Source organism: Protopterus annectens, chromosome 7.part0 (assembly GCF_019279795.1).
Source record: "Protopterus annectens isolate FY-2018-M chromosome 7.part0, PAN1.0, whole genome shotgun sequence".
NCBI classification, from domain to species: domain Eukaryota; kingdom Metazoa; phylum Chordata; order Ceratodontiformes; family Protopteridae; genus Protopterus; species Protopterus annectens.
Genome location: NC_056739.1, coordinates 1,478,313,264 through 1,478,338,173, shown reverse-complemented (window position 1 = coordinate 1,478,338,173; position 24,910 = coordinate 1,478,313,264). Strand labels below are relative to the sequence as shown.

Sequence of the window (24,910 nt, the reverse complement as noted above, 5' to 3'; positions counted from 1 at the left end):
ATTTTAATTGACAAGAAGGATAGGCCCTTGTGGAACATTTATTTTAAGTACTGTAGAATATGAGGTAAGCTGGGCACCGTTGTGCCCATCCCCTGAGCATGGCTCCAGGAACAGTATCTTTTCCACTTTTCAGCATAGGATTTTCTAGTACTAGGCCTCCTTGCCTCCAGAATGACATCCAGTACCTGCTTACTGAGGGATGCTGGAGGAGAGCTCAAGGAATTAGCCAGGCTGCAAGGTTCAGGGTTTGAAGCTGAGGGTGCAGAATCTGGCCCGTCTGCTGGTACAGTAGGGAAGGGGTCTGAGGCAGGTGCCATGGTTGTAGCAGTGTCATACTGTGCAAGTGGGGATACCAGTGCTGGCGTGGCCAGTCTGGTGCAATCAGTATTGTCCTTGGCTTGTCCCGTTTGATCTTTAGTAGAACCTTTGAGAGGAGAGGTAGAGGGGGAAAGGCATAAACAGAGAGTCTTTCCCAGGTAAAGGACAGTGCATCCACTTTCCAAGCTTGACTGTGGGGAGTTCTTGTGCAGAATTTGTTCAATTTGTATTTCTGACGGGAGGCAAACAGGTCTACTTCTGGAGTCCCCCATTTGTTCCTCAAGAGGTTGAGCATTTTGGGTTCTAGTTTCCATTCGTGTGGTTCCATGAGATTTCTGCTCAAGTCGCCTGCCAGTGAATTTAATTTGCCTGGCAGGAATTGTGCTTGTAGGTGTACTTGGTAGCTCAAGTCTGTGCCTCACAGAGCTATGGCTAGTCTGCAGAGAGGGTAAGAGTGGGTTCCCCCCTGCTTGTTTGTGTACCACATAAATGTGGTGGTGTTTGTCTTTACCAATAGTTGTCCTGGAAGAATACGGTCTTTGAAGGCTGTCAGAACATTCTGTACAGCTAACATTTCTTTTTGATTGATATGCAGGTGCATCTGTCTTGGGTTCAATTTGTCCTGAATGCACTTGCCCTGCCATGGGAGCCCTCCATGCATAGTCGGATGTCTCTGCTGTTAGGGTTTGGGCGGCAGGGGATAGAGTGAAAGGGAGTGCCTTTGTTGTGGTAGCAGGCCTCTGCCCACCAGTGGAACTCTGTCTTTATACAAGGAATGATAGAAATCATTGTTTCCAGGTACTGAGAATGTTGACACCATAGGCTTTATAGATACCATTGGAGTTTCCTCATATGCAGTCTTGCATATGGAATTAGTAGAATGCAAGAGGCCATGAACCCCAGAGCTTGCAATATTTTCCTTGCAGATAGCTGGGGTTTTGTGGCCAATAGTTTGAAGTAAGTTGTTTCTCCGGAGTGAGGAATGCCATCTGGGAAGGTGTGTCCAAGCTTGCTTCCAGGAATACAATCTGTTGGCAGGGAAGTAGGTGAGATTTCTTTTTGTTGATGGTGTACCCCAGTGAGGTTAGATGTTTCTTTACGAATGCCAGGTGTTGTAATAGCTTTCTGCCTGAATCAGACAATCATCCAAGTATGGGTAAATTTGAATATTTCTCTGCCTGCAAAACGCAATGGCTGGAGCTAGACACTTTGTGAATACCCTGGGTGCAGTAGATAAGCCAAAGGGGAGTGCAGAGAACTGAAAGTGCATGGAGCCCACCCTGAAACATAGGTATTATCTGCAGGATCCTCTTATTGGGATGTGCAGGTAAGCTTCCTTTAAGTCTAGGGTTGCCAGTCAGGCATCCTTGGCTAGCATAGGAAGAAGCTGTTGAAGAGTTAGCATTTTGAAACCACCAGAAAGGTGTTGAGAATAGAGAGGTCCAGGATAGGATGCCAGGAGTTGTCTTTTCTGGGTACCAGAAAAAGTCTTGAATAAAAACCTTGCCCCCTTTGTTCTGCTGGGACAGGCTGAATAGCCCTGATACTGAACAGGGAGATAACCTGCTGTTGGGCCTTCGCCCATTGATTTGGGGGGAGGTCTGGCCAACCATTTGGGGTTGGTAGTATGTGGAAGTGGAATCTGTAGCCTTGAGAAACTAAGTTCAAAACCCATTTGTTCTGGGTAATGAGTTCCCAGTTTTTTTGCCTGCAGGGCGAGCTTTCCTCCTAAGGGAGCAGGTAGATGAGCATGGCTTGGGAAGTTTAAGGTTAAGTCATTGTGTCATTTTTCCATAGGGGGATGGCTTACTACTCCCTGCTTTGGAAGTGGGAGCCCCTCCCCACTGCTTAGATCTGTGCACAGTCCGAGAATGTAGCCTAGGTGGTCTGCTGTTCCTGGGTTTGGACTGAGAAGGCCAGGAAGGGACTGGGAAGGACCAGTTCTTTGAAGGCCAATGCCTACTGAATCTGGGAGGCTGTACTTGTAGGAAATCTTTAACAGTTAGCATAGATTTAACTTTATCCTCCATCCTTTTGAGGACGACTTCTGCTTTAACAAAAAGTCAGTCTTGGTTTAAGGGAGCATCCAATAATTTAGCTTCAATGTGATCTGGCAGGTTTTGCTCCTTAAGCCAAGCATGCCTTCTAAGTACAGACCCTGTGACAGCAGCCCTACAAGATGCTTCTAAAGCGTCAAAACCACATTGAAGAATGCATTAAATCTTGCAATTCTTCGTATTCAGCACAGTCAGGAATCAACATAATTTTCTGTCTAAGTAGTCCCACAATATGCTGCTGATACTTTAACATATGAAAATGGCAATTTAAAGCCCTAATGGCCAAAATGGCAGAAGTGTATACCTTCTTACCCCATCTGTCCAAGGCTCTAGAATCTCTATCAGAAGGGGTAGGGGTTTTGGCAACAGTAGCCTTAATGTCGTTTGGTCCTTGGGAAATGGTCTCTGGATCCGCAGAAGGATTCTTGAAGAGGAACTTGTGAGAGTCAGGTACTCTGTAGTACCGGTTAGGTTTTCTGGGAGCTGGAGGTAAAGTGTCTGGGGTAAGGCTAGATTCCAAGAAAGCATCATCTACAATGTCCAAAACAGGAGGGATAGCTAAAGGCTTGTGTTGAGGTACGAGTAAGAATTCCCTAAGTCTCTTTTTGGACTCAGAGTAATCCTGGCTTTCCCAGCGGAAATGCTCCCGAAGAGTATGCAAGGTTTCACCGAATAAAAATCTTCTGGAGGGGAAGCAGAGGGAAAGGAATCCTCTGCATCAGAATCCTCATAAGTAGGTAAAGGCAAATCCTGGTAATCAGAAGGAGCAGAAATATCATATTCCTGACCAGAAGAATCAGAAAGAAAATCATTTCTAGGTCTCAGAGGGGGAAGGCTGGCTTCCCCTAATTAAGGTAATACGGTCTTCAGCCATTCTAAGAATTTGTTTTTGAGGCATATGGGCCTGAGCTTGCAGTTTTGGTAGTCAGTTTTCTAGGCGTAGTACAAGTTTTTGGCCTGGATGAAAACAATGGCGTTGGTTTAATATGATTGTCTGTAGGCATGAATACACCCTCAGACGCCGATGCCTGCACAGTGGCGCCGGACCCATCCAAGGTAGAGACATCCGCAGGTTCCATAGTCGAAGAAGCATCTCACGGCATACCGGACTCCGAATGGGTCTCAGTAGAGGCCTGCAAATCTGAAGTAGCGGGTATTAGGGGCTGCAAAAGAGCCTCACTGAGTACCGGCAGACTGGCGACTAGCTTAACGAAAGCGTCGTCGGCAGTTTTGGACCTATGCGGTCTGTCTCTATCCTTACGTTTTTTCGGAAGATCAGTAGTCAGATGGCTTAACGAAGCCATTTCGGAGTACACAGATCGTGTCTGAAAGTAACCTGCTGCAAAAATAGCCCGAAGACGAATAGTTCGGGTGTTGAACAAGGCAAAAAACTGACAGCGAAGGACGCCATGGTCTGAGCCTAAACAGGGGATGCAGTAAGAATGAAAATCTCTATGAGGTATTTGCTTTCCACAGGTAAGGCAACTGTTAACTTTTAATGACATCGGTATGAGCAAGAAAAAGGATCCCCAATAGGGTACTTCTCTTTTTTGAAGACTTCGGGTCTGAAACTTGAAAATGAAAATTTCAGGAGTCGGCCGACCGGCACTTGTGAACTGCTTCTGCTTCTGGCACCGCACAGCAAGAAAGACTGATGTAATGGCATCGGCTGCATGTTTTATACCCCTGACAACCTAACGTCAATGAAGAAGCGACAGCATCCGACGCAGAAATCTGAAGATTCTGGTATTCAGACTGGCTGAGGGCTACCTGCAGACAAATAACCCAAATGTGATGACTGCAACAGTGAAACATGAAGAACATCAAGGATAATCCATCAAAAGCAGCACTGATGAAGGAAAACTTCAAAGGCTTTGAACTCACAAACGCATCCAGGCGTGACATCTTATGGTGACGCCTAAACACGCTGCTCTGGTCATCCCCTCGGCTGCATGTGCGAGCTACATGGACAAGTTTGATAGGAACTCCAGGGTGGCCAGCTGACAGGCAACTTAATCCCTCACCTTGTCAGACAGCTCCAGTGAGGGTATCCGATAACGCCTTAATGAGATCCCTCTGGATTTTGGTAAAGTGTGCCATGAAATTCAAGGACCATAGGGCAAAGTCGATGAAGCACAGACCCACTTTCCAAATCTGTCCATTGTCTTAGACTCTCAGTTTGGTGGGTGGACAATGGAACTCTCATTGTCTAGTTCCTTCTTCGTGGCTGCCGCCACCACCATGGCATCTACTGTTAAGCCTTTTGCCCAATATTGGTGATATTCAGGGGCTGATAAAATTTTGCCTGGTCTCCAGGGAATCAGCTCTGTGGAATCAGGGGTCTTCCACGCCCACTGCATAATCAATTTAATGAGGTCGTCAGCAGGCAGGGTCACACAGGAAGTAGATGGGCGAGCATCAAAGGCTTGCAAGTACATGGATTCAGAATGTGTCTAGGCTTCCAATCACACCTCTGTTTCAGGATCTCAAGGATGTCTCCAAAGGAGACATCTTCAGGGGGTGACCGGGGGGGGGCTCCTCCCCATCGAAGTCAGTGTCTTCTGAGAGATTCTTCCAGGGAATTTGAGTGCTTCCTCTTGCATGTCTTCTTTCTGGGTGGCTCCTCAGTGGGCATCTTTGAGGAAGACTCCTAAGAGGAGGACCCTGTACAGCGGTAACTTGGTTTCAATGCTCGCTGTCCTGACATGGAAGCTGGTGGCAGCTCTGGACCAGAAGGTACAGACATATGACACTGATACAGAAGGGGCCAGCTGAGAGCCGGCAGAGGCTTAAAGTCCTCTCCATGACTTGGAAGGCAGGCCCTCTGAAGAGAGATGGGAGCCTGGAACAGAGAAAGACAACCTGAGAACTAAAGTCACACCTCACTCCGATGGACTGCCATCCAAAGCAGGAGGTGGGGAACAGCCTGCAACGGCCAGGGCTCCAAGGGCTAAGGAAGACTCCTAACAAAAAAAAGGATCAGATACAAAACCCTTGGAACAGACAGCCGAGCTATGGCCCAGAGAATTTACTGGTTCTGAGGGAAACAAAGATGTCAGAGCAGTCCCTGGAGTTGAAGAGGGAGTGCCTGTCGGCACCAGGACAGCTGGAACCGGGGAAGTCGAAGAGGCTCTAAGCCTCCTGAGGAAGTCCGAGGAGGAAAATCCGGAGGAGTCCTAGGAGAAAAAAAAATTCCAGGAGGAGGGAGAGGTATGAGAGTGGGTGGGAAGACCCCTGGTCGCCAAAAGCTGATCCACCAACCTAACAATGTCTACCTCGGAAAGACTCTTGGATGATGGAACAGACATCCCTACAGGAGATTCTGGTCTTTCCAAAAAAGGACTGTGAAGGTGACTCACAGAGTTCTATGGAAGGGGAAGACTTCAGCACCACAGGGGTGGGTAGAGTCTACTGCAGTGCAGATGGGGAGGTCGGTACAGACTGGGAAACTAAAGAAGCTAGTTCTGACATTGGCAGAGAAACTCTTGGTGCCGTGACAACAGTAGCCAGTGTCAAAGATTCCTGTTCCATTAATTTTGGAAGCTTAGACCTCGTTCTGAAGAGACTGATGGAACTGAAGACTTGTGTTTCTTAAGTCTCTGGTGCTATAGGGGAACTCTGCACCGAATGACTCCTTTTTGGTTTGATCAGATTTGGTGGAGAAGGAAGGATATGACTTGGACAAACATCCTCGAAAGAAGTTTTCAACATCCCTTTTAAAATCAGTTTATGTCTTTCTACCAAGGCCCTGGTACTGAAGGCCTGGGCAGATCAAACAGTCTAGATCCAAATGGGGTGCATCCAAACAATAAACGCATCAAAGATGCCCATCTGAATTAGGCATCTTTCGGCCACAGTCTTGGCACTGCTTTAAACCTAAAGTGCTCTTTTGCTTTTCTACCATTTTGACAATAGAAAAAGAGTAACTAACAGACAAAGGATCACACACACACACACACACACACACACACACACACACACACACACACACACACACACACACACACACACACAAAATGCTAATTCTAACAATGAAGGTAGAGAGAAATACCAAGATTGTAAGAGAAAAGGAATACCAACAATGGTAAAATAGAGATACCTTAAAAGGTAAAAGAGGGAGAGGAAAAAGTTACCAACAATGGTAACGAGGATACTGCGAGGTTGAGAAGCGCAAACACTCAGAAAATATATACGAGAAGTAAAATAACTATAGGTTTAGAAAGGACAGAAAGTTTTTAAAGGAAGATCAATACATTTTTAACTTAGCTGGAGAGTATCGGCTAACACGTCTTGCTATCAGGGCGGCAAACAAGATCTGAGGTAATGGAGAGAGGGGCATTGTGGGTAGAGTCTTAGCTTGAGATTTTTTTTTGCTGGTGTGAGCTGTATAACGGCCGAGCCGGTTCCATGGATCAGAATGGAGTCACATTAGTCAAGAATAAATGAAGACTGACATCAGATCAATGGTTTGCAACACTAAATTCAGATCCCAATGTGGAGTAGGATCTTTGTAAGGTGGTTTTGGCAAGAGAGTTCCTTTCAAGAAGGCTTTGCAAAGTTTATGAGAAACCAGGGAGGAGTCTAAAATCATTATGGAAATTAGAAATGGCTAACTGAACTTTGATGGTAGAGTTCGGATGGATTAATCCCTTGCATGAGATAAACGGTCCTGAGTTGGGTCCAGAATCCAAGGGTGTAGAATCACATAAGGCCAAAGAAAGGAGAACCATATTTCTCAAGGCCAATAAGGTGCAATGAGGATTACTTTGCTCTTGAACCTGATTGCATTATATAGAAATTTCAGGATTAGATGAACTGGGGGAAAGGCATACAGTAGTCCAGGGGGCCAAACATGGAGAAGAGCATCTCTTGGTGACTCCCTTGGAGGGGGATCAAGGCAAAGTAGTTGCTGCATTTGTTATTTAGGAGAGAGGCAAACAAGTCACAGCAAGGCTGGCCCCAGTGATGGAAAATTCTGTCACTTTTGGACTGACAGTCCACTCGTGAAGTAGGAGAATACACCTGCTTAGTTTGTCCGTTAACACAAACTTCCCAGAATGTGCATTGCTATCAGAAAGTGGTTGGAAGAGATTGTTCACTGCCACACACTGACAGCTTCTCAACAAAGGGGACAGGAATTGTTTCCTCCCTGTTTGTTGATGTACCAAACTACTGACAGTGTCTGTCTGAATCACAATTGTTCCTGCAGGAAGGGCAGTCTGAAAGGCTTGCAATGCTAAAAGCACTGCTGTTAGCAGTTGGTTATGGGGCCCAAGTGACTTGAACAGTCTTGCCCAAATAATGCCCTTCCACCCCTTCTGGGAGGTGTGCATAGTCACTATCGCTTGGGGTTGTGATGGGACAAAGGGACGACCTAGGAGAATCTCTTTCAAATGCATCCACCAAGCTAGATCTTTTTTGCAATGACTGGTGGTGAAAATCAGGTCTGACAAAGGTTGGTGTAACACTGACCATTGGGATGCTTGCAACCACTGTAGTGCCCTCATGTGAAATTGTGCTAAGGGAGCCAGGGGTATAAGCTGCAGCCATGAAGCCCAATGCCTGAAGAACTAGGCAAGCTGTTACTTTTCTTTTGCCGATTAATTTCTGTAACTGAACTCTGATTTTCTGGAGCCTCACAGAGGAACAGAGGCTATGGAAGTTTGAGTATTTAGAAGGGCTCCTATGAACTCTAAATTCTGAATTGGAGTTAATTTCAGTTTCTTGTAATTTACAGTTATTCCTAAGTTAGAGCAAACAATGAGTGCATGGTCTCAAGTCCATCAATTGATGCCTGGTCAGGGCGGTAATGAGCTAATCGTCTAGACATGGAAACACTTGGAACACATGCAGTCTCACATCAGCTGCTACTACTGCCATACACTTGGTGAACCATCTAGGTGCTGTGGTGAGACCAAAGGGCAGAACTCTGAATTGAAAGTGATTGGCTCCCAGACAGAAGCAGAGGAATCTTCTGGATCATTTATCCATCTTTATATGGTAATATGATACTGAAGATTCTACTGAGCACAGCCAATTGTCTTTTTCCAAAAATGGGAGAATGGACTGTACTATGACCACCCAGAATTTGGTTTTGGCAAACTGATTTGTTCAGTACATTTGGATCCAAAATTGGTCTAGTCCAGTCTTCTTTGGCACTAAAAAAATCTTTAAATTCAGGACTCTCTCTGGTCTAGTGGAAATTCATGGATGGCTCTTTTTCCTAGCAGTTTCTGAATTTCTAGAACTGCTTGTTCCTTCTGACTGGGTGGAACATCAGGGATTTTCTCGTATACGGGCAGAGGAAGAGAAAAGGGAATTGTATAAAATCTGGATACAATCCGCTACACCCAAGCATCCAATATTATTTGTAGCCAGGCATTTTGGCACAGGGATACATGTGCCCAAACTGCCTCCAGAGGAAGACAATTGGGCCTCCTTTCATGAGCGCTGGTATGGTTTACCAGAGAAAGAATCTCTGAAACCCTAATTTTGCTGGCCACCACTGCCATGGGTGGGTGTCTTCCACAGAAGTACCCCCCCCCCCCCAATCCCTGGAGGGACTACTTCCACATGACTCCTGAAAAGGCCCTTGGGACTTTTTGAACCACATTCTTCCACTGTTTCTCTGATTTGTAGAGAATGGTCATTGAAAAATAGAAGAATGTATGCCCACTGCAAAAAGGGTCTTTCCATCTTTCTCACACCTGGATAAAGTTTCTTTAAGCTTTGGGGCAAACAGGGACAATCCGTCAAAGGGTGCACTGACAAATGAAGACTTAAATGGCTCTAAGTCACACAGGCACATCCAGGCATGTCTCTTAATGGCAACGCCTGAACCAGCTACTCTAGTGGTCGTTTTGGCTGCATTAGCAAAAAGCCTCATGGACAAACTGGACAGACTCCAGGGTAGCCAACTGGGAAGCCATTTTCTCTTGGCTGTCCTTAGGAATGGTTCCTGCAAGGGTATCAGATAGCTTCTTGACCAGATCCCTCTGAAGTCTGATGAAGTTTGCCATGTAATTCAAAGACCTTAAAGCAAAGGTCAATGAAGCATAGACCTGCTTCCCAAATCTATCCATTGCCCATGACTCACTGTTGGGTGCATGAATAAAGGAACTCTCCTCAGCTAGTTCCTTTCTGTGGCTGCCGCCAGGATCATGGCATCAACAGCTTACCCCCTGGCCCAGAACTGTTTGTCTTCAGGGGCAGACAGAATTTTGTCAGGTCTCCTCGGGATTGGTTCTATGGTATCAATGGCCTTCCATGCCCACTGAGAGATCAAATGAATGAGCTCATTAGTAGGCGGAGTCACCCTAAGAAGTAGATGGTCAAGTGCCAAAAGGCTGCAGGTACACTGACTCCTCAGGAGAAGGATTATGGACTTCCAGTCACCCCCTCTGTTTTAATACTTCCAGAATATCTCCAAAGGGGACATCATCAGAGGGTGACCTAGGGGATCCCACCCCTTCATCAAAGTCAATGCCTTCAGTGATCAACACCTTTGGGGAATCCAAGTGCTTCCTCATGCATTTTTTCTTATGAGGAATCTCTTCAGTGGGATGATCTGGGCAGGTATCAAAACAGGGAATTCCTGTCTGGGAATCCTGTGGTTTTGGCACCCACTGACCCAGTGGAGGCACTGGCTGAATATCTGGATGGAAGGAATGCAACAGTATCTGTTCTGAAGTGTAAGATGCAGACGGGCCAACTGCTGCAGTCAAGGTCCTCTCCAAAGTCTCGAAAGCTGGCCCACCTGAAAAGAGAAAGGAGCCACGAACAGAAAAAGACTGCCAAAGACTGCCTCAGAACTGTGGCACTCCCTGCTCTGAGGAGACACCTCCTGAGGTTGAACCCAAAAACAAACTGATCCGTGGTGAAGCTCCAAGGTGTAAAGAAGGCAGAGAAAAAATAGGAATCAACTCTAGCCTCTCAGAGCCGACAGGATAGATATAGCTCTGGGAGGTCTTCGGTCCTGACTAAACCGAAGTACTCAGAGCGAGAACTGGGTCCGAAGACATGGACGTCTTCGGCACTGACACAGTCGGCCCAAGGAGACTCAGAGCTGAGAGCTCTAAAACTTAAGCCGAGGCTAGAGGAGGCAGTATCGGAGGGGTAAAGAAAACTCGGATCCTAAGCCCGTGGAGGCTGGAACTGCAGTGGAACTTGTCAGTCCTGTCACCCAGAGAATCTTATTCACCAGTCTTTCCACGTCCTCTTCAGTAAGGCTTTTGGTGGAATGGAGAGAGAATGGAAGGTGATTTTGGCCTTTCCAGAAAGGGTGAAAACAGCCTATCTGCAATGGGGTCAGACAAGGGTGAGTATGTAGTTCTAGGCAGTGTTAATGAGGAACACTCCCCTGATAGCTTGCTTGGTGTCGAAATGCTCAGCGTCGAGGAAACAGTCTGCACAGATAACTGCAGTGCCAATGGGTCAAGCTGCTTCTCACCAGAAACCTCTGATTTTGAAGACTTCATCTTATCCTGTAGGTTCTGTCCCGAAGAAGGTGTAGGAACTGTTATCTTTTGTACTACGTCTCCATTTTTTTTAAGGGAAAAGTCAGGAAATTTACACAGGAAAAAGACTTAGACAGTTGAGAATACGAAAGTATGAGAGAGAAAGGAGACAGGAAAGTATGGAGAAGTGGTTCAAAACTGTATAAGATAAGGGTAAAAGGGTCTACTACATAATCAGAAAAACAAGAAAATTATAAACCTTTACTTAGCTTGCTCAAGAATAAAGGTAAACACGTCGGACACGAAAAGCAGCAAATGAGATCTGAGGTAACAGGGAAGGAGCATCGTGGGCAAGGGTTGAGCTCGAGAGTTTTTGGCTTCAGCGAGCTATAGTAACAGCGGAGTCAGCTCCGGTGCTTGGAACTGAACCCATATGTCAAAGACAAAATGAAAGCTAACATCAGATCAACAGTTTGCTGATACATGCTGGCACGTTTTATTCGGGTAAGAGAAATAATTTCTCTCAAATTAAAGTTGGCAAACTTTGGAAGAGGTTGTCAGGTTGACAAATTGTTTAGACAATTTGGTTATACAGCAAAATCCCCATGGAAATGTACTTATTAACATCTCACCAGAGGTCCTGAGGTATCCTGTAACATAAAATCAAGTGTGGATAGAATTCCCTGGACCATAGTCAGGAAAGCTATCAAAAGTGCAGAAAGAAAGAAAAAGCAGTTAATTCAATGTACAGTTTAACCATATTTAACCATTAGGGAGACATTAATAATGCACATGCCTTAGCCTTATGGATTAAGGCCATTAATCTTTAGGCTGCAAAACTGAAGAATGCATTACTACATACCTTTAATGTAGTTTAAAGTTTGCAAACTTCTCTTCATAAAGACAGAATACCTACTGTCACAAAAACTCCACATCTTCTGCTGATGGCCCCTGCTAGCAGAAAGAAAGGTCATGTTGCCGGAGAAAAGCTTTGCAGCAAACCTCCAAAATGGACATCCCAAGTCTGCTTTGAGGACAATTCCAGAGTAATCCTAAAAAAAAATCTTCACAGACACCTACACAGACCATGAAGTGTAGACAAGAATACTCAGTGGCCAGTTCTACCCTGTATTCCCTCCTAAGTTTCCACAGTCTGGTTATCATTGCGAACTGTCCTCACCAACAGCTAAACACATCAACTGTCTTGTCTTTTCAAGCCCACACAAAAACATAAGAGACAGCAGAGTTTTCCCAACAAGTTTATTTTCAATATACTTCAGCTAGAGTTTCAGGGACAATTTATGTTGCACATGCCAAGAGTGGATAACCTCGCCTCTAAACTATGAGGGAGGAATTTTCATACACAATGAAGTCAAGGAGAGGTTACTACCCAGAGTCCCCAATGGTACCCAGGATACCTTTGGATCTTGGGGCAATACAATATATTTCTGCAGTAGCACTTCTCCCTTTCTGATTTTTGAAACTCCACATCTATCAAGTAGGCCTAAAGGGTGTTTGCAAGTCTAACTGCGGACAGACGTGGTGAAATTGTCTGTAAAAAGATACAAAAGTAACTGAGTAAACCTCACTGTCAGCAAATCTAAACAATTGTACAGCTAGATGACTTGGGTTGAAAGTAGTACAGAAAATGAGCCTGACAGCAGTAAGGTAAAGCAACAGTGCAATAAGTTAATGTTTTAGAGCAGTACATCAGTATAACGGAATAAGGTAATGATAAAAAATAAGTGAATAAAAATTCAATGTTGTAAAGCATATTAACAAGCAATACAAAAGACATTACTACAGATTAACATGGTCTTTTTCTTAATCAATCCATCCTAATGTATTTGTACACTTTCTCAATACATTTACTTTTTAATAAAGATGGCAGTAGTGTCAGAGAGCTTAAAGCTATCAACATGTTTGCAATACATAGTCTTTTACAATCCCCACGCTTGTGAAAAAAGGTGATTCGCAACTTGAAATGAGGAAACAGTAGCAGTATCAGCACAAGTCCCATTGGCCCCAATGCCTTGTAATGTGAGCTTTAGGAATAATTTCAAAAGTTCTTATGTGAAATGACAGGGACCAACCTCTTGATCCAGGGCTGGTCAGAAATATGAACCGGAACTGGCAACCACTCATTCAGGAATACTAAGCAAAAGTATTGATTTTAGCACTTTTTAACCATATTTTGTGGCCCTCAAACTGACCATAAAGTCCATTCACAGTCTTCTGACTTTTTCCTTCCCACACATCCTGCCTAATGAAGCCAGCAGGAAGGGAGTCAGAAATAGTCTGGCCATCACTTTTGGCTGGCTGAAGATTTTCTAACCTCGACCACAGTAGCTTAACACCTGAAATGCTGGGCCACTCTGTGCATGCCAAACACACTTAACCCTAAAATACAGTGCTTCTCAAAAGCATGATAGGTACAGTCGATATGCCATCTTCTACTGATACAACTTATCATCTAGCACTTGCACAGTAATGGTGAAGTAGAAGGCTGACTCTCCCAAGCAGTATGGGTGAGATGTCAACTGCAGTTCACTTCTACCTAGCTACTCTCTTCCAACACCCATGCTTGTCAGATAAGTCAGGCTGCTGGGACACACCAACCTTTAAAAAAATAATTTTTTGGATGGTTATTTCCTCCTCGACCACTTGAGGTTACTGCAATTAGAATGAGTCTTTTTTCGAACACTGACTCATTTTAGAGCATTAGGGTTTGACTACAAGAACTGATTTGGGAATTATACCAAATAACAGCATGGGGTTTTCCACATTTTTATCATGTTATTTTTAGTTAATGTTACTATGTCTATAATACTTATGACAAATCTGCTGTCTGATAAGGTGCATTTTTATAAAACTGTAAGGTAGCACTGGTCTTTTTTGCCCTGTTTTTGGTGCTACACTAAAAACGTTTTGACTGCTGTTGGTGTCCTGGAGTCTCTTTTCTTGTGCTTATGGTGGATTTATATTATGCACACCTAGGTGACAGGAGTCCATGCGATTACTGTGTAATGTTGAATTATGACATATTCCCACTGTTTCTCAGCACCATGTTCATACCAGATTGTCAAACATTTATCAAGAAATGGCACATTTTTATGTCAGTTTGCCTCTTAATATCCAAAGCTCTTACCTTTGACATGCTGGACTCTGTAGATGAGCTTAAAATGAACCACCAAGTCTGGACAAACTGTGAAATAGCTGTTCACTTTTAGAAGAAAGATCCATTCTTCTGCCTCTTTTGAAGACACAAAGTTAAAAGCTGCTCTTTTTTTCTGGTACTAGCTAGCCTGAATCCTCCACCTTGTAAACACCAAAATAATCCCATATGACATAAGTGCTTTGATACTAACATACAGTATGTTAAACTCTTCTATCCTAAAGACACCTTCCAATCATACTCTTACCTTCTTTAACATGAGATGGGGGGTCAGTATTTAATATCTACATAAATTCCACTTTTACTTTCAGATTCCAATGCAACTCCAAAGACGACTTCTCATCCTCCTTGTTTACTTAGCCTGTTGCACTGTTTTGATCATTTACTTCATGAAGACAGTTATACTTTTTCCTATTATACTGTATCTTCCTTCTCCACCCAATAAACTGTGTATACTATACTTATACATGTTTCTGTTACAATTGACTAGCAAGTTGCTGCTCTTTGAAGAATTACAAGTTCAAGCTGAATTTTGCACAGATTATGGATGGTGGTATTTATCTCCCATTTCTGCCTCTTTTTGCCATAGAGACATATACATTACATTCTTATTTTGCCTACACTTACCACTGGAACCTGTTTATGTCACTAACAAATTGTTTGGCCAGAATTTCTCCTGATGCTTTTCTTTACTTCACCACAGGTTAGCCATAGTAACTGCTGATGAAACATTCAATCCTTTCAACTAGGAACTCTAATTCTATTCTTAGACAAAAAAGGCCATCATTCCAATACTATCCACTTTTTAACCCCCATATCATACAGCCTTCATCCATGCCATAGACAGGCAGCTCCTCTAAGACTGCTAACTTGTTTTTCACATGTTTAAGGCACCTCTGCCTTTCACCCCTCTACAAGCAATGACATACACCTTCCCCTCCCATGCGCTGATGTTTCAATGATCCTAATGATTTTTCTTTCTAGTGATTTAGTTATTGACCCTTCAAAATCTGCACTAGGTAGTCCATTTTACCTCCTTGTTCCCAGAGCTACCCATCAAAAATAAAGCTTGACCAAAAACACATTACTTTTCTCAGCTGTTGCACATCATGTCACCTTTTTATTAGGCTCAACTCAGAAAGGATCCTGGTGTAATACTTGGTCTCTACCCCTGCTACCTTAACAAGAGACAACTGCCACAACAAACACCTATGAAAAAAGTATTGGTGGATACATGCAGTTATCCAACTAAACTTCCTTCTAGGCAACTTCTACTGTTGTGGTGGCCAACTGTGTGGTTAATGAACAGGACAGAAAAATGTTCAGAAACTAGCTAGCTCTGCATCTCTGCATGGAGATGAGAAATCTCCTCTTTCATTTAAAACAGGTGATTAGAGAAGTAGCAGCATCCAAATTCACAAGAGCAACTCCCACACAAAACTGCTGCACCACATCCAGTGCACTATTCACACGTTTCTACAGTTGCCTCAAGTTTTGCATTATTTTTTATTACTCTCTATTTTGAGCTGCTTTTATTCTTACCTTTCTATGGACCCTTTGCATTTTTAAAACTGCACTTATATCTGCAAGAAAATGCAAGCAGTACTCACAATTTGTCATTTGCCAGTGGCTATACCTCCAGCCATTAAAGTAAAACTGTACTGTAATAATATACTCTTGATGTAAAAGTGGAAACAAATATCTGTCATTTCTACATATATAAACAGAAGAGTGGTCGGCAGTGGTTAGGACATGGCAATACAGGTATTCCCCCATCACTTTAGAAGCTATTAGATGAAAGTCACTAAAGGAAATAAGTCTGGAATAAATATGAACTCCTATTACATTTGCCTCTTCTTTACAGGAGATCATCCTGCAGTTGGACACGGTCACCTCAATCTGCAACTAGTTAAGATCTCAGGCCAGTGGCTCACATCCTTCTTAAACAATACAGTTAGACAAAAAAACATGATGAATTCTGAGTTATTATTCCAGAGGTTTTCAGCTCAGAGTAATGGCTATCACTGCATATAAATTGATCAACAAAAAATTTTCTGAATACAGAATGAACTTAAGATAACTGGTTCATTCATGCAAAAGCTGTAACATTTATGATTCTAAGGTACAAGGCTCAAGTATTGAATCTCCAGTGAATAGATGAAGTTTAAATTGGAGTCCGGTCTGGATGACTTACCTCAACAGAAATGACACTCCCTGGTTTGTGCTGATATGGTTTGGATTTGTCATCACTATTCAGAAACTTCAAAGTGGGATTCACCTCATATGAGAAGAGATCAGCGCTGACAGAGTTGAAATCGTAGCGTATATTGTCCAGGATAAATTCCACTGTAACCTGCGCATTATGCATCAGCAAATTAATAGAAGGTGTTTTGCACAGGATCAGATAAGAGGAATTCACTGTACATGGCTCAACAAACTGCAAGAAATAAGCACACAAGACAAAACCAACATGAATAAAATAACACACTGAGTTTGACTGTTTACACTAAATTGAGGAGCAGTATAACTGACTTATCTCTCATTCTGACCCAGTGGTTGCACCAAAGAGGTAATGAAAATTAGGTAGCTCAAAGTAGTGTGATTAGTACCACTCAGTAAGACATCACCTCTGCGACTTCCCAGTGTTGTCTAATAAAAAGTCAGCAACTTGATCTACAAAGACCATCATCTGGCTGGATTGATAGCATTTAGCAAACTAAGACTGGTGGAAATACTGCAACTAGGGCATCTGAACCAAGCAAAAAATGCCACTTCCCTTTTGAGATACTTAACAGTGAGAAAATATTCTTTTATTATTTGTTTTAATATACAACCCCCCACCAAAAATAAAGAAACATTTCAGTGCATAACAATGTCTGTAGACCAGTCACTCTTGCCAACCAGTCCAAAGTGGAGGTCTTTTCAAACATTTAAGAATGGTCTCCCACACTGCAAAAAGGGACACCTCTATGTAAATGATCAATTTTAACATGTAGACTGTACAAAACAATCAGTTTACATTAATAAAGCATAATAACGTCTGCAAGTACAGAAAGAAAAGCGCAATGCTGGTGCTTCAAGCAGCACCTGCTTGTTTTTACAGCTGTTTTTGACAATTTTCAGAGAAAACTGAATTTACAGTTTATCTGTCACATGCAATACATCCAATAACCCATTAAAAGCAATTATTAGCAGTGTTATTCAAAGATACTTAATTATTAAACTACATTCAAAGCATCCAATAATTTCACTGATGCAGTCAGGGCCCTCTTTTCTTTCCTCCCACCAGACGTTTTAAATTTACAACTCTCTCATCATGCACTATATGTTAAGAAGTCTACTTCCTACCTAAATTATGTTATTTATTTTCCTTTGTTGACTAGGAAAGACTGGCTGAGATGGTCCTTGAAATTTTATTTTAGTTGATCTCCAAAAGTGTTCAGGTTATTGAGTTGCAGTGGTAGGTAGTGTGAAGTAAATGAAAACACTGTCATCTGTGGTTAGTATGTCTGGCAGGAGATTTGTGTATATTCTCAGGTGTATTGTATGCCAGCATGTCTAATTGTGAAAATGTAAATAAATATTGAGTATTTCCCTGTTTATACAAAATGTTTAAAGAATCTGTCAGTGTTTTGATACATTTCTAATGGCACGTTTGTGAGGGAGATTCTAAAGTACAAACTGTCTATAGAGAATCAGCTGATCAGTAGGTGATGTCATTAGAATGTTCCTGGTTGCTAGGTGATTAAACAGCTGATTGACAGGAAAAAACATTTTCAAACAGCTGACTTATTTTTTAAAATAAGAGCTGAGACTGTTAAACCTGGAATACAAGACAGACTGCTGATGTCAGTTACAGTGCTGAAGAGTTATTGAAGAGTAGCAGTAAGTGAAGAGTTCCAGTCTGTTACAGTGCTGTGGAGTGGATACCAATAAAAGAACTCACCAAAAACTGTAAGCCTGCCTTTGCCTTGATGTTACGTTTTATATTAGATTAGGGACAGTATTCTCTAGTTATATTAAGAAAGTTTAGTTATTTAGATAGAGTTTTCTAAAATGATGGGCTTCTAGCCTACAGTTTAATTTTACAATTCTGGTGCTTATTGAAAATTGATTTACATTCTTGTAATCGTTTTACTTATTAAACATTTTCCATTACTTTACATTGTGGCTATACAATCAGTGTATTCCTTAGAGTTTAGAGCGCGCTTATACCGGTTTGAAACTCCCCAAGACACCTCAAATGTCTGGCTGTTTCTGGTCACAGCTATCATTTATTTTGATATTTAATGTTTAATAACCGATCACCCTTTGATGGGCATGTAGACCTGTCTGTCTCTGGTGGCAGCATTACCATTTGTACTGTGTTACAGTGTGTGAGATTTGGATTTATTTCGAGTGTGAGTCAGAGGTCTTAAATTGGCAACACATCGCTCTGAAGTTTATGACATGGGATTACATTTGGGGTGGACATATGTATATAGTCTAGTCCCAGGAAAACAGAGTGTGTTCCTGTTCTGCTCTTATGGGAAATTGTGTAATTTTACTTGTGTGCTCTGATGTTTTCCATGATGTTCCCACACTGGTAGTCAGTGGTGAGAATTGATGCTCCTTAATTACTGACTCAGGTTTTAAGTGGGGGACATCACATTATTGTTGGCAGTCCTGTATGGGTACTGACCAGACATCACAGGCACTTCCATAGCTTGGGGATACAAATGGAATAAATGCTTTCCATCTGTGTTATTGTCTTTAGGAATGGATGGCAAGACTTTGTCTGATGACAGGCTTGGAAGACGCATTGTAGGCTGGGGTATTTGTTGGGTCTTATGTACAAGGCCGTGGGCTGCAACTGGTATTAAGTATCCAAAGTGATGAGGTAGTTTTAGACTGTTTTTTTTTTTGTGAGCAGTGCATTGAAGGGCCCTGTAAGGGAGGTTGCAGGAAAACCTTCCAGTTTTGTTGTAGAATGGTGGTTTCACTGGCATGGAGATTAATGAGAATAGGTAAGGCATAAAAAGCAGTGTATGTAGTAGATAGGCAGATGCTGTAGTTCTTTTCTACCAGGTTCAGCAAGGTACTGTTTTATCTGGTATAATGTTACAAGCTTTTGATGTGTCATACATGCTCGTCAAGGTTTTTGTTTTCAGTTATAGTTGGACCTAACAAGTTGGTACATGTAACCCTACAAATTAGTGTGTTTAAGGAATTAATTATGAAGTCCATATTGACTTTTGAGTGAGAGGATTTAGCAGAATTTAGGAGCTGTCCAGCAAACTTCAGAGGAAGAGAAGGACTTGTAGCAGCTGCTTGGAATTTAGAAAGATTGTCAGTCACAATGATGAGATTTGAGTCATCTGTGTACTGAATGAGGGGTGCATACATGGAAGCTTTATGCAAGTCATTAAACATTGTGAATAGTAGGGGTTCTAAGATATATCCATAAAGTAACCTAGCAATGACTAGAAGGAAGATAGACAATTATCACTTTACATTCTGGTTTAGGTTGGTTAAACTGCTGCTGAACCATTGGAGGATGGAATTTAAAAGACCTATACACTGTCATTTTTGCAGCAGTTTTCCATGTGAGACGTATAAAAGACATCGGACAAATTCAACAACAAAAAGGATGCATCAAAAGTAAAATAATAGTGAGGATGCCATTTTGCCATTGTTTCTATTCAAGTTGATGGTATTGACCAAGTTCACGAGGGAAGTTGTGCTCCAAATCCATGACAGGTAGCAGACAGGATACCAACTGCGAGTTGTTGGAACAGTTCAGTATGAACACATTTTTCTAAGACTTTTGAAAGAGGAGGAAAGACAGCAATTGGCCAATAGTTTGACAGCTGTACAGTGTTATCTTTTATGCAAGGGCATGTTGAAAGACTTTTTCCAGATAGTATGAATGCAGTTTTCTTGAAATGATCTGTTAACCAACATGGATACTGGGTAGGCTATTGCATCTGCAGCAATTTTAAGGTATTTTGCTGGAGGGTCAACTACATCTCCGATTTTGGGTTTAAAATGAGTAAAATCTTTTGATTTCAGATGTCGTGATTGTTTAGAAGTTGGTGCGTACATAGCCAGGAGGGTTAGTATTACTGTTGCCTTTAATAAATTTGGTGAAGAGAGTGTTTTAGTTGGTGGCGATAGATTCTGGGGGAAGGGGTTACTTACCTGGCTCTGCCAGTGTGTAGGAGATTATTCATGAAAGCCCAAAAAACTTTATTGTTGTTTTGGTTAGAGGTTTGCAGTGTAAGCTAGTAGTTTTTAGTAACTATCAGAAATATGGACAAAGTACTAAGAACACAAGTGCACCTACTCCACAACTGGAAACATAAGCAAGCATAAACATAAAAGTATAGAACATGCCCTTTCTAACAAAAAGCTTTCATTCAAGCTTTTCATTATTCACTTTTCTAATCAAAGAGGTGCAGACAGAGTATAGGGAATGGTCACTGCAAGAACTGTCCTATTCTTTATCCAATGTTGAAGGCTAGCACTTTATCAAATTTCTTGTCATTTTCTCACAATTTACCTATTTTGATCAATATTTACTAGCTTACCTAAGTTATGTCAAAAACAAATCCAGTTTTTGAACCCAATTTGCTGCCATTCAACAAAAGCTGTGTTCTCATTTTTTGAAAACAAATTTCAAAGTCTGCATCACAATTCTAAAAGTTTATGAGATGACACTCTACATACAGAAAAAGAGATTCAGCCATCTGAATTTGGCTTATAATCCCATTCAGTTTCCTCATGACAATTTCTAGGCCTGGTGTTCCACAGGGGTCTATATTATGATATTGAAAGAAAGTACCCGAACATGTCTTTATCGACACATAAATATAGACTTCTGCAAATGCCGAATGGTCACTTCAGCAAATTTTTTCCTAGGGAAAAAAATCACTTGGCTGAAGACAAACCAAACTTTCGAACCCTGCATAGTTAAGTGCTGTGCCACCCACACCCCCTACCTAAACATACCAACTCCGAGATTGCACTACAATGGGGAAAAGGCAAATCCCTGATGACGGACAAGTGTTTTTTTTCCCCGGGAAAAAATTAGCTGAAGTGGCCATTCTGCAATTGCAGAGGCTGATATTTATGTGTCAATAAAGATGTGTTCTGTTACTTCATCTTTCGACACCGTAATATAGACCCAATTCCACAGTGTATATAACACTGTTAACTTGTTCATACCCTTCCATTTTTTTCAGGTCATAAAAGCATTGTACCCTCACCTTCCAATAAAACTCCTTCCATTAAGGACATTACACGGCTGCCATGTCAACAATAAGTATTTTTCTCAGCTTACAACCATATCCATAACTCATTTTACTTTTGAAAGTGCACATAATCTTCTGTAATCTGCCCAAAATGTGGACCTCAGACTTCCCATACATTTTAGCTGAATTTACAATTAAAAGAGTCACATTTATTAGCATCTTGACTAAATGAAACTAAAATGTTTTACAAACAGAATGACAGCACAGTCAAATGATCACAATAAAAAAATAACCATACAGCATAAAACACCCCTAACATACACACACACAACATTGAGGTCTTATTAACTTGGAGAAAATGTGTAAAACAAACAAAACTCATTTTCTCTATCTCCTCTGACTATGATACCCCTGAAAAGCAACTGTGACAGGCTAACGTGGTAACACGCACATGCAGTGATTGTGTGATGTTCTGTGTACCAATAAAACAGCACATAATACATTATAGTGATCCCTTTTTAACTAAATACTGTTCTGTTTCAAACAACTTGCAGTTTCTGTCTTAAGTGGATAACATTTCATTCGTTCAAGCCTACATTACATAACCAGCCAGTCTGCTAAGGAGCAACAGGGTATTTCCTGCAAAGCATATTAGCCATCTTAAGCTGAAGAAAAATCCACATAAAGCCATCTTCCCACCGCTCTTTATATGTTTCTGTCTCCCCAGATTCTTGACTTCCTGGAACTCATACACCACATTAACCATAAAATGATTACACCTTTTAATCACCTTTTTAATTTCCCCAAATCTTTTGGCTTTCTAATACCAAGATGGGAATGGACCCCATTTCTAAGTCAAAGTATGATTAAATTTCATGAAATTAGTATTGTTTCAATCTTTGATGTCATCCAGAAATGCTCTTCACAGCACCCACAATGTGCCCCGTAATTAATTTTTATGCAATTTATACGGCATTACATGTATTGGTAACACATCTAAATACAACTGCAGATTCTTTTTTATAAGACCCATTCCTCCTACTACTATTAGAACTGTCTGGGTATCTTTCTTCCACATTGCTCTGATTTCTGCCTGCAAATCCTGATATTTTATGACTTTGTGCAGCTCTGTACGCAAGACACTGTAGTCACTAGGTGTAGCGATTTCAATGATCAATGCTTTTATCTTCATTTCATGGATTATATCTGGTTTCCTCGCACCTATCCTTTGAAATGTCGGCAATGGGTGATCCCATGTGTCGGCAATGGGTGATCCCATGTGATGTAGACCATCATTTTCTATGATGCTTTGTGGCTTATGTTTTCAGTGTTTTTCAGCTACTTCAATATTATATTTGCAGAGTCCCCAGTGCAACAGTCTTGCCACATTATGATGCCTTTCAGTACACAGTCCTCCTGCCATTAGTATATCACAACCAGCAACAAGGTGTGCGACTGTTTCCAATTCTGTTTTGCATAATCTACATTTGTCTGTTTCTCCCACATGTTCAATGAACTTTGTAAACCAACGTGTACGCAAGCCCAATATCTTGGGCCGCCAATATTAACCTTTCATCTTTTGGTTTGAACTTGCCTCTCCTTAACCAATTCTGCATTCGATCTTGATCAACACAAGGTTCTTCCATCAGTTTTTTATACTTGCAACTATATTTATACATTTTCCACATTTCTTGCCTTCTCATCTGATCCTTCACCTTATATTCTTTCTTTTGTTTTTTAGCACATTCAGTTGCTGTCTTATCTACTTCTGGTTTGATTTCCACTCCCACTTGATGCCGATATGCTTCTGCTAGTCATGGGAAGTCATCTTAGATTTATTCTTATGTTTCAAAACTTTCACTATATTTGGGTATTTGTAATCAATTTCAAGGAATGAGGAATATATAATCTTGGCATGTACTGATTTTTATAAATGATTTGATAAGCATGAAGCATCTTTCTCATTTTCCTGTCTAATTTATCAAACACGTTTTGGCGACAGTCAATCACTCCAAAACTGCAAGTTAGGACAGGAAGGGTAAATTGGTTTATAACTTGAATTTTGTTCCTAGATGTCAACACTGTTTTCAGGATTAATTTTAGTCTTCTAAAATATTCCTTACTGAATGTTATTCATGTTTGTTCATGTTTTACTTCATAAGTTCCCAAATATTTATACACTCCCTCTTGCTCAAGTTCTTTTATATCACATTCTTGTCCCAAACTGATGTTTTCTTGGTGTTGCAGCTTTCCTGCTTTAAAGGTTGCGTTTGCACATTCATCAAGGCCAAATGACATTCTTATATCATCTGAAAAAGTTTTGACTACTTGCAGCTGTGCTTTCTGCATCTCATCTGATGAGCTATACAGTTTTAAATAACTGACAAACAGAAGATGAGAAGTCTTTACACTTTGTTGCTTTCCGAGAGACAAATTATAACCATGACCTAAATCTGTTAAGCAGACAGCTTAATGGGTTAAAGGCAAGGCAAAAGAGCAACTGTGACAGTCATCCTGGAATATCCCCCTTTGGATGTTTATCCCTGGAATAACAATTTGTCCTTTATCATGGCTTAACTGCAAAATGGTTTGCCACTTTTTCATGGTCGCTGTAATGTAGTTTACCAGTGTAGGGTATATCTTATACATTTTTAAGCACTCTCATCCATGAATGTGGGATACTGTCAAATGCTTTTTGGTAGCCAGTCCATTTCATACTTAGATTCTTCCCCTTTTTACAGTTCTCCAGTATGACTTTATTTAATAACAATTGATACTTTGTTCCATATGACTTTCTTTTACTGCCCTTTTATAGCAAACCCTATTTCCCTTTAATCTGCCAGGAACCCAAGCCCCAGCCCAAATAAATAAAGTTAGGTGCTACCAAGTAGACAGACATCTCAGTACCCCATACCAGAGTGAATTCCAATGATGTGTTACTCAACTGTACAATTTAAAGCTAGGGGATTCCACCTTGTCCCTTTCTTTAAAAACTGCAAAGCCCTTCATGAATATTCTCAGTTTATTTCCCCAAAATAAGTCTCATCATTATTTTATATCAGACCCTAAAATACAGATCCCCAGGCTCTATATCACTGTTTGTAAATGGAGCAGGACTCATGGATACTTGACCAATTTAATGCCTATTACTGTCTTTTTTTTTTTTTTTTTTTAAACTTTTATTACATCACTTAAGACATGAACACATACATTAACAGAAAAGAAAAAAATATATAATTTTGTTTCACTTAAATGCATTAAAACATTGCATGCATATTTTCTTTCTTTTTAACGATCATTCACTCTAACATTACACAAATTCCTGCCTTCTCTTAAACCTCACTCCTCCTCTTGAACTTTACTCTGCATGTATCAATCTCAAAAATTCCATTTACTTCCATGTAATTTACTCCTTCCCTTTTCTAAACATCTCACTTACAGTTCTTTTCTCTCTTACAGTATTCATACTTCAATTAGAGCCAATTTAAAATATGATTTCCATTTTCTAGTAATTGCTTTTATGGCAGCTAATAGCATTAAACTTTCGTAAGACCTTACTATGCCTATACAATTCATATCCTGCATCCCAGCTCAAAAGAATACCTTCTTTAGTTATTTGCTCCCTCAACATTTCTTACAGAGTACTATATATGGAATTTTTAAAATTTGCCA

The 24,910-nt window shown here is 41.2% G+C and overlaps 1 protein-coding gene across 1 annotated transcript in view; it reads right to left on the bottom strand.

Moving 5' to 3' along the window:
* Positions 1 to 24,910, bottom strand: part of PLXNB1 (plexin B1) — a 3,809,096-nt gene that overhangs the window by 915,336 nt on the left and 2,868,850 nt on the right. The window contains exon 22 of the mRNA XM_044078026.1: positions 16,201 to 16,443. Within this exon, the coding sequence (XP_043933961.1) occupies positions 16,201 to 16,443 (243 nt within the window). The remainder of the gene's footprint in view (positions 1 to 16,200; positions 16,444 to 24,910) is intronic.